General features: G+C 49.1%; 1 protein-coding gene across 2 annotated transcripts in view; it reads right to left on the bottom strand.

Moving 5' to 3' along the window:
- DGUOK (deoxyguanosine kinase) overlaps positions 1-5,865 on the bottom strand; it is a 34,383-nt gene extending 28,518 nt beyond the window's left edge. For both annotated transcript variants that reach the window (XM_006880853.1, XM_006880852.1), the window contains exon 1: positions 5,724-5,865. In XM_006880853.1, the coding sequence (XP_006880915.1) occupies positions 5,724-5,865 (142 nt within the window). The remainder of the gene's footprint in view (positions 1-5,723) is intronic.
- Positions 5,866-10,317: the final 4,452 nt, after the last annotated feature.

The raw sequence follows: 10,317 nt of genomic DNA on the forward strand, positions 1-10,317 counted from the left end.
AGTCCTCAGAAAAGGTCATCATGCTTGGAGGATGGAAGGTCAGTACAGGAGAGGAACGTCCTGGATAAGGTAGCCTGACACAATGACTGTGGTGATGGGGGCAGTGTGTTGAGATGGCGAGGCTGCCTCAGGATATGGCAAAACACAGAACACCATTCACACCATTCACAGAGTCACTAAGAGTCACAGGGAACTTGACGGCACACAACCACAACAACACGTGTCGTAGTCCAGGGAGAGCTGTGCTGCCTACTCAGAGGTGGTCCTCTCTCTCGGCTTGCATCCACCAGATACTCCTTGGGAGAAAGACAGGCAACTGCCTCCGTGCAGTTTATAGCCTCTGAAAACCTTCTGCCGGGTCAGCTTTGAGTTTTGACTGACTGGCGATGAACCAGTAATGTTTTTTATCATAAAATTAATGCTTTGGAAGGTTCAGTGATGAATACTCTACTCTTAAAAGGCATCTGATTTTTTTCAATTACAAGGGGTTCTGGGAATGCAGTTTTTTATTTCCTGTCACATGCTGCCTATGACATCACAACTCAGGCCAAATGCCATTAGCTATGCTCCAGGGACAAGCCTTCCTGTACCGCCACTGGCAGGATAAGATCTCCAGGTCCAGTTAAGGAGGACTGAGGAGCAGGAAAAGCCCTTCTAACCGCAGATAGAACAGGGGTGCACCTTCCCCTGCTTGGGTTTCACAAACAGGCACTTTCATTCTCATTCGTCTGAGGATGTCATCTGTGATTAGAAAACAAAGTCCTCTTGATTTGATGATAAAAGTGCCTTCTCTCTGTGGGCACCAATGACTATGTCCACATGAACATGACAGTTCAGAAGGTAAGCACCTGACAATGCAGATGGCAGCAGAGTAGACTGTGCAGGGGTGAGGGGCCGTCGTGTGAGGACGAAAGGAGCACAGTGAGCCATGCAGGGGTGAGGGGCCGTTGTGTGAAGATGGAAGGAGCAGGGTAGGCCGTGCAGGGGTGAGGGAATGCTGTGTGGGGACGGAAGGAGCAGGGTGGGCCATGCAGGGTTGAGGGGCTGCAACAGAGGATGAAAGGAGCAGGGTGGGTCGTGCAGGGGTGAGGGGCTACAGTATGCGGATGGAAGGAGCAGGGTGCAGGGGTGAGGGGCTGCAGTGTGAGGAAGGAAGGAGCAGAGTGCAGGAGTGAGGGGCTGCCGTGTGACTACGGGCAGGACTGTGTGCATCTCTAGGGGAGGGGCTGGAGGTGCAAACCTCAGCCTAACTCTAGGGCTCTGACAATGGTGGGCACACAGGCCGTGACTGAGTATGAGGTCCCACCAACTACACGTGGGAAACACAGCTGCAAGCAGACAGAGTCCTGTCCTCTGGTTCACGTCTGAGAGACCCAGAGGCCCAGTGTTTAAGTGCTCGTCTGCTACAGGAAGGTTGGTGATTTGAACCCAGCAGCCACATCTGGAACAAAGACACTGTGTCCTCCTGACACTGGAAACCACGAGGCCGGTTCTGCTGTCCCATGGTGCTGCTTTGTGCAGGGATGGACTTCGAGGTGATGGGGGTTCATGTCTCTTTACACTCTCCTGTGCGGCTGCACCCACTTCCAAGGCCCCAAGCGCTGCTCTCATCAGACCTTCTCCAGATCTGAATCCAGCTGCCCTCTCCCTGACTGCAGGCACTTACTTCCACCCACCTCAGTACACTTCCCTCTCAGTCTCACAGGACCCTCATGCCAAACATCCCTCTTCATCTCTCAGACCTCTTCCTTCATGGCATCCCCGAGTTTTAGAACCAGTTACTAAAGTAAAAACAACTGTCACCCGCTGGCCTCCTTTGGCCCTCACCTCCAAGTGGCAGCCAAGTCATTCAATTCTCTTTCCAAATCTCTCCTGAGCCATCACCTCTCAGTCATCGTTCCACTGCCTCTGTCCAGGCCTACTCCACCTCTCTCCAACCGTGAGTCACAATTAGTCTCGCTGCTCCAAACTCTGTTCTGATTCATTTATTTACTCATTCAGCACATTAAATACAAGGTACTTCAGCAAGTAAGACTACTGGCTTTATGGAATTTGCTTTCTTTCAATTCACTCAACTTTCTTCCAAAATTAAATGTGCTCATGCCCAAGTGTAAAAGCTTAGTAAGAGCTTCTAGTGAAGGAGAAAGCTAGGAGGGACCTGGGAGGCTAAAAAGCAAATGTCAAGAGCAAACATGAAACAGAAAAGAGGAGGCTGACTCCCCTAGGATATTAACTTGGTAAAACTGGTGGTACCACAGTTAATCATCAAGCTACTAACCAAAGGTTGGCTGTTCAAACTCACCCTGCTGCTCCACAGGAGAAAGACCTGAAAAATCTGCTTTGGCAAAAATTATGGCCAAGAAAACTCTATGAAGCCACAAGGTCACTGAAAGCTGAAAGCAATTTGATGGCACCTGTTAATAATCTTTCTCCTTAAACTCTTAATTGATGACTAATTAGTTTCCTATTTCACTAAGGAAACTGACACAATCAAAAGGCCTTCCACATTTCCCAATTACTCTGAACTGAGGCGGTGTGGTTAAGATTCTGCCATCTCTCCAGTAATTTTATGCTTTCTAGTCCACTACCAAACCCTCTAACCCCAACCAGGTCTTTCCGCTTACAAACACACGTCTTTCCACCCACAAAAACTCTCAAATGCTCTTCCTAGTCCAGCTACCACCTCATGTCTCCCCCTTTTTTTTTAAATGTGTGTGTTAATTTAATCATACAAATATTCATTTATACAGTAAGGAAAAACCTCCTCATCTTCATCTCCTCCCAGGCACCATGAGGCCTCACCACAAACACCCACCCAACTCACTTACTATACACACTACTGTTTAGGTAGACGGGGCAGCCATTGCCGCTCCTGCATTCACCCCAGGAAACAAAGGGAAGGCGGGTGGAGTGGGCTGGGGAGGGCATCAGTTTGCATCCCAAGCCCTGGCAGTCCCAACTGGTCTCTCCTACTAGAGCTCAGACCGCATGTGGGCAGTGTTTATTGTCATGCCCACTTCTTATCCTGGCTACTCCAAGGCCACACCAGTGATCTTAGTGAGGGTTTTCTCCATTCTGGAAGTGGCTTTGATGGCTAAAGGTTATAGCCAGTACTTAATGGGGGAGCTAAGTGTGACTGCTTCTTGTAGAATATGCCCCTAAGTCAAATGTCCCCATGGCAAAAAGAAGAAAAATAAAAAGGAAAAAGGCATGCACATGTGTACACACTCACATCTCACACCATGCACACAGATGCTTCCCAAGACTGTGTTCAGGCCCCTAAGGGACAATTCCTGCCTGGTGGTCCTGTCCAGAGGTGGCCTTCCACTTGGTGAAGTTTCCAAGAAGACTAGGGACTATTGGAGCTCAAAGGGCGGCTTTTACTTCCCCTCTAAGGAAACAAGGGCTCCAGGCATGACACAGAACTTGTGCCAGTGAAGGGAGGCAGAATAAATGGTACTCTGAGGCTGTTTCATCTCAAGAAAGCCATGGACCCACTACCTCCCTCCAGGGTTATGATTTGCTCTGGCCCATTACAAGGAGCTCACTCCTCCAAGGATGCATATTTTATTATTTTTGTGTGTACCATCAAATCGGATCTGACTGGTACAGGAGATTGCCCCTCCTTCCCCAGCAGAGCATCTGGCGGATTCGAACCACACACCTCTGAGACTGCAATGCAGCTTCTTGCCACTAGGCCACCAGAGCTCCCTAAGTCTCCCCTTTCTAAGAAAATGCTTCCACATAGTTGTCTTAACCCAATTCCTCACTTCCCTGAAACTACACCAATCACGTTTGAGCCTGAAAACTCCCCAACCCTACTATTTTCAAATTCACAAAACACTCGGTGCTGGCGGGTCCAACTAGCTGACCATCCAGCAGGTTTTTGGAGGCTGTAAATCTCACAGGAGGAGACTGCCCATCTGTCTCCCTCAGAGTCGTTGGTGAGTCTGAAGTGCCAGAGGGGCCACCTTTGGATGAGCAGTCCAACTCCCTAAGAACGATACCACCAGAACTCCCAGGGACCTGGTAAAAGGCTACTTCAGGAGTTCACGTAAGAGGTGCCCTCAACTAAGCGGCAGCCTTCAGAACCTCCCTCAGCTCCATCCAGCTCACAAAGCCCACCAGCAATTATTTACATAACCACTTGAACATCTGTTTCACTTGGCCTCCCGGCACCTCTCCTGGTTTTGCTCCCAACTCGTCTTTCTTGGTTCTTCCTTATCTCTCCAATTTCTTAACATGGGCATTCCCCTCGGCTCAGGTCTTTCCACACTTCAGGTGCCATCCACACTTATAGAAGCTGTCCGGGGATAGCAGAACCATAACTAATGGCCTAGGCCACTTCTCCAACTGGATGGCCAAACAGACATATAAAGATGTATCATGTCCAGAACCAAAATCTTGACCATCTCCCTTTCCCGAGATCTCCATCTAAGGAAATTTTAACACATCTTTCACATTTATTAAGTCAAAATAGCTGGAGTGATTACTGACTCCCTGCTTGAGGTCACATCCGATCTGTCACTAAACCCTGTCAACTCTGCCTTAAAATCTAACTAGCACACAATCCCCTCTCACCAACGTTACTATTACCCCTGTAGAGTAACTCCCCACCACTCACGGAGTTGAAGGCAATAACCTCTGAAAACTTTCCACCAGTGTTCTTTTGGTAATTCATTGCTGTTAGCTCCAATAAGCTGGTTCAGACTCATGGAAAATGACATCTGTCTGATCCTTGCAATGCCTCCTCACCTCACACAGTTAAAGTCCACAATGGACACTCACCCATCATTGCTAATGAGTTGGAACCCACTCAGAACCAAGTCACTGCTGACCCTCTCCTAATTTTTCCAAGGCTGTAAATCTCACGGGAGGAGCCTGCCCATCTTTCTCCTGCGGAGCCGCTGGTGGGCTCGAACCGCATGCCTTTGCTCACTAGACCTCAGCGGTCCTTAGAGAGCCTATTCAATCTGGTCACCTTTACCCTCTGGATCGCCTCTTTTACCTTTCTGACCCCATTCTCTTTCTTACTTTATCTCAGCACATTGGCTTCTCTGTTCCCTGAACACATATTCCCCCTCACGGTATTTGCTATTTACTCTGTACAGAAGATTCTCTTCCCAGTTGCCCACAAGGACTAGTCCCTCATCATCTTTAAGTTTCTCCCCAAATGCTTCCTTCTTGGCGAAGACCTGACCACTCTCCTGACCTCTCATCCTTCACTTTGCTCCAACATACCACGCATTGCCATCTAACGTAGTTTATGTTGCATCACTTACGTTACCTATTGTCTATCCCTCCACACATAAGAGTATCAGTTCTATGGGAGCACATTTTTGTTGTGCTCACTGCTGCGAGCAACCTCAGGGTCAATAAAAAGTTACTCGCATATGGAAGTGGCTCATAAGATTATGGGTTGAATGAGCTGAACAAAAGGAACAATTCTCCGTTATCCGGGGGAAAGCACTGAACGCAACGATCGCTCATCTCCTCTGCAGGACATACTAGAAAAGGGGAGCTCTAGTCTAAGAGCGGACTGCGTGGCTGTGACACTCCAACAACGTCTCGCTGTGAACACTGAGAACGGACATCCTCAGGGAGATCCAGGTGCGCTTGGGGGCCACGAGGCGCTGACAGCGCAGCCCGCGCAGGGCCCTCGGGGCAGAGGAGGGTCGGCGCCCACTGCTCCCGGTGCGTGGCGGCCACTCCCCGGCCCTTACCGATGTTGCCTTCGATGGAGAGCCTTCGGGGGCCGAGCTCCGCGTGCAGGCCCCGGGACGGGGACGCAGCCTCGAGCCAACTGCGTGCCATGGAGCCTGCAGGTGCACGCACAAGCCTTACAAGCAGCTTCCTCATAACCATCCCTCCCGCCGTCTGTGCAAGCAGCACTTCCGCCGAGCGCACTTCCGGCGCACACTCGCCGATCTCAGGCGCGCTGATGACGTCAGGAGGCCGCCGGCCGGGAGGTGGGGTGGGCGGGGCCGCGTGGGAGGGTGGGGCTATGCGAGAGGGCGGGGCCGGGACTGTGCAGTTCTCGCGAGAAGCGTGGAGAGACAGAGAACCCCCCCACACCTTGGTGTGGGATTGCGTGATAACAGATGCTGCCGCTGCAGCTGGAGCTCGAGCTTCTGTTTTTGTTCTCTGGATAATTAACCCTTCAAACAATCCCATCGCCTTTGCATTTTTTATAACGTTAAAAGAAATTTTATCATTCAAACCAAACCAGAATAATTGCACGATTAACAGTTTAGAAATTTTTTTTTCGTTTATTATATTATTTTGTGTGTGTGTACCGTCAAATCGGATCTGACTGGTACAGGAGGAGATTGTCCCTTCTTTTCCAGCAGAGCATCTGGTGGATTTGAACTGTGTGCCTCTGGGATTGCAGTGCAGCTTCTGCCACAACAGTTTAGAATTTTAAGGCTTTTAAAAAGAATTGCAATTTAAAAATTCCTCCCCACCCCTCTAGGTGTTGGTTATCTGGGTTTTTAGTCTAACGTAGGAAGAAATGAAACATTTTAAGATAGAGAATTGGAATGAGCTGAGGATTTACACAAATTAACTTTGGTTTTTATTCCGCCATGTGTCATGCTGGTCCATTGTTGATTAGAAATCAGTGTCTCATTTATACCCCACTTCTTATTTTCTCTCTTGAGTAACTAAATGTTCACTCAGTTGAATGGCTTAACAGTAAACATTTCCATCAGGTTCAGATGGTGGTGTCCATCAGGAGCTGCACCGCTAACCCAAAAGGTGGCATTTCTCTGTGTGTTTGGAATTCATCAGCTACTTCTCAGGACGACGATGACCACTCACCTCCGTGGTCTACAGTCTTAAAACCCAGAAGGTCAGTTATGAGTTCATTCCGACTCACCAGCGGTAAGTGAGTGAGTGACTAATGACAGCAAAGTTCTCTTCATGTATTTGCTGCCTGCCTGAATGTCATCGGCCAAGTGTCTGTTTTTGTCCTTAGCCCGTATTTCATTGGATGTCTGTGTTTTTGTTGTTGAGCTGTTGAAGTTTCTATAAATTGTAGGGAGCTTGTACCAGTTTGGGTCAACTAGGAAGAACATTTCCAGAACCTCCTTCCTCCAGAACTCCAGGTTGGAGTTGACCACAAGGGGATCTTGTGTGAGATTTGGAAAGCAGATTAGTGCATCAGCAACTCCTTAGGGAGGTGTCAGTAATCACTCGACAGAGTAGCACAGCAGACAACTCTGCTGACCCTCCCTGATCACCTACAGCGCCTTCCCTTCTGGGCCTTCACTTACCCAGTTCCTCCCACTTTGGGGAACGTCTCATTCCTGTAACAAGCCCTTTATTCTCATAATACTTGCATGCCTCACCAAATGCTGACTCATACATCTAACAATAAAGGAGATACACAGTGAGCTGGCTAAGAGTATGAGCTGGATTCAGATGAAAACGGATAAAAAGAATCTATAACACTTGACACAGTGCCTGGAACATAACATCCAACAGATATTAAGATGATCAATAAATAATTACCGTCCTCAGCGTGCTCCTCAGTGCCTGGGATATTATTTCTATCTTTCATTAGTGAATTTTTACATTCTTCAAGCCACTGTAATGGATCCATGAACAGAAGCTTGGTATCTATTGGTAACCACTAATAACCTCAACCTCTATCTGCCTGTTTTGTGTAAGTGAGATCATAGACTATTTGTCCATTAGAGCCTAACTTATTTTGCTCAGCATAGTGTTTTCAAGGTTCATCACACTGTCGCTTGCACCAGGATGATTCTCTTTATGGCCGAGTGGTGGTCATTGTCTGTATATACTGCCTTTTACACGTCCGTTCATCTCATCATGGACATTTAGGTTGTTTCCACCTTTTGGCTATTGTAAGTCAGTCACGCTTCCGCACTGCCGTCCAGTTGGAACTGACACAGAGCTGACCTTTCAGAGGCTGTAAATCACACAAGAGGAAACTGCCCCTCTTTTTTCCCTTCAGAGCAGCTGGTGAATTCCAACGAACTACCTCTGAGTTCTGCAGCTCCTCACCCCCAGGCCACCGTAGCTCCATACACCACTGCAGAAAGCTGCTTCTTAGTTACCCAGCCAGCCTCCCCTTCTCCCTTCTCTGTGCCTTGGCCATAGGGAGTAGTGTCAGGGTGCCACCCCATCTCCTAGAATCCCCTCTATGTGTTTCTGAAGTACCCCCACCCCCCGGCTTCTCTTTCAGTGACCCATGGCTCTTCTTTGGAGGACTGTCCAGCACAGGCGGAGAACTGTGTGCCCCTCTGGAAACACTCTCATCAGTCACCGAAGGGTACAGGCTGGTGAAAGCCCCACTCTCTTGCCTCCACTTGGGAGACTCTGAGGCTCCAGGTCCACTCCCAAGCTCCCACAGGGGGCTGGGCTGAGGCGTCCCACTGTAGGTTGCTGAGACCTGGACTGTGCTCACCTCCCTGCCAGCACCCCACTCCCACCTGCTGTGGCCTCTCCCTTCCTTATGCTTTTACCGGGAGCACCATCTTGGTCCACCCTTTTCACAGGAATACTCACTTCAGAATCTGCTTCTGAGAAAAACAACTCAAGTACATGTCTAGTACTGTAGAGGGTCAGCGAGGAAGAGGAAGGCCCTCAACGAGCTGGGTTAACACAGTGACTGCAGCAGTGCCAAGCTCGAAGCTGGCGCAGGACTGGGTGGTGCTGTGCTTTGATTGTGCACAGGGTCTTGATGTTGGAGGCACCTAACAATGACAACAAGGAATGTGGGGTGGGAGGAAAGCCCTTATCCATCCCACCTGGATATCATATCCAGACCATGGTAGTGAGTGTTGGGAGAGAAGGAATGCTTAACCTTGAGGTTCATGTGTTTTACTGCTGGGCTCCACCATCTCCAGTAAGCGCATCTGGGGAAGTTGATGGACCAGGTGGGATTTATTAGGACGTAAAGGCTGTGACGTGGCTCCATGGAGAGAAGGGAGGGTTTACCAGGTATAACTGGGAAAGTACTTCTGCCACTAACCATAAAGTAGCATTAAAGTAGCAATGAACCATCACCCACCCACCTCCTGGGCTGTGAATGTAATCCCTACAAAGCTCTTAGCACAGCAGCCAGCAAGCATGCTCTAAGTGGGAGCTCCTGGCCATTATCATCTCTTATTTCTCCCTAGTTCCTCGTGGGTGCTTCTATTTCATCTCGTATCATGGTGATGTGTGTGCAGGCCTGTCCCTCCCTATTCGCAGCTGAGACCAGATGGACCGCAGTCTTCTCCAGGGGTGACCTCAATGCACATGGCCTTGTCCAGCTAGGGGCAGAGAAGTTGTTACATACTTGCAGAAGTGCATGGAATTGACCAAGGACAAGGTGGGAATAAAAAGGGAGAGGGCAGCAAAAGAGAAAGGAGGGGAGAAAAGGAGAGTTGGTTTTTTTTTACCTTCCCTAACACTCAGAGAGTTGGACAATGACTAGGGAGGACAGAAGGAGAATTGATGCCTTTGAGCTGTGGTGCTGGAGAAGAGTATTGAATGTACCATGGACTGCCAAGAAAACAAACAGATTCAGCCTGGAGAGGGTTAAACCAAGCTACTCCTTGGAGGCAAGGATTCTGGGGCTTCGTCTGACATACTTTGGACATGTTGCAAGGAGGGACAGATCCTTGGAGAGGGACATCATGCTTGGGAGGGTGGAGGGACAGCGCAGGAGGGGAAGGCCCTCTATGAGGTGGATTAATTCAGTGACTGGGGTAATCAGGATGGGTGTGTCAGAGGCAGTGCGATTGTCACAGGACAGAGCAGGGTTTAGGGCTGTTGTACATAGGGTCGCTATGAGTCGCAAACGACTCGACGGCATATTACAACAACAACACACCAACAACAACAACACTGCTCTTTTCTTGTTTTCTTCTGGGGAAAATACCATCTAACCCTTAACAACAAGGACCCAGCAGTGCTCTCAGGTCAACTATGGCCATTCCATGTCCCAATTAAAATACTATTCTAGTCTATTCGAACTCCTTGCACATCACCTCTAAAAAGCTTTCTGTTATGACTTTTGCTGTTCATGTTGTCTGATGCATTGTCGGGGAGTACAGAAGTTACAGCTCTGAAAGTCTGTGTTTCTTAAACACACCCGAGTCATCCAGCCCTGGTTCTCACGTGTTTGAGGGCAAGGGAGCAAGGCTGTCCAGCAGAGGGGCTCTGGCTTTGGGGGATCTGAGTTCTGCTCTTGTCCTGTGTGACCCTGAGCAATGTTGTCACTTCTGTGAGCTTCCACTTCCTCCTGGAATGAGGAGTGAGAGGCCCTGAGGACAGGGGGTGGGAAAGAGGAGCATCACACGGGAG

Source organism: Elephantulus edwardii, unplaced genomic scaffold (genome assembly GCF_000299155.1).
Source record: "Elephantulus edwardii isolate Elephantulus edwardi_28Jun2011 unplaced genomic scaffold, EleEdw1.0 scaffold00011, whole genome shotgun sequence".
In the NCBI taxonomy this organism is placed as follows: domain Eukaryota; kingdom Metazoa; phylum Chordata; class Mammalia; order Macroscelidea; family Macroscelididae; genus Elephantulus; species Elephantulus edwardii.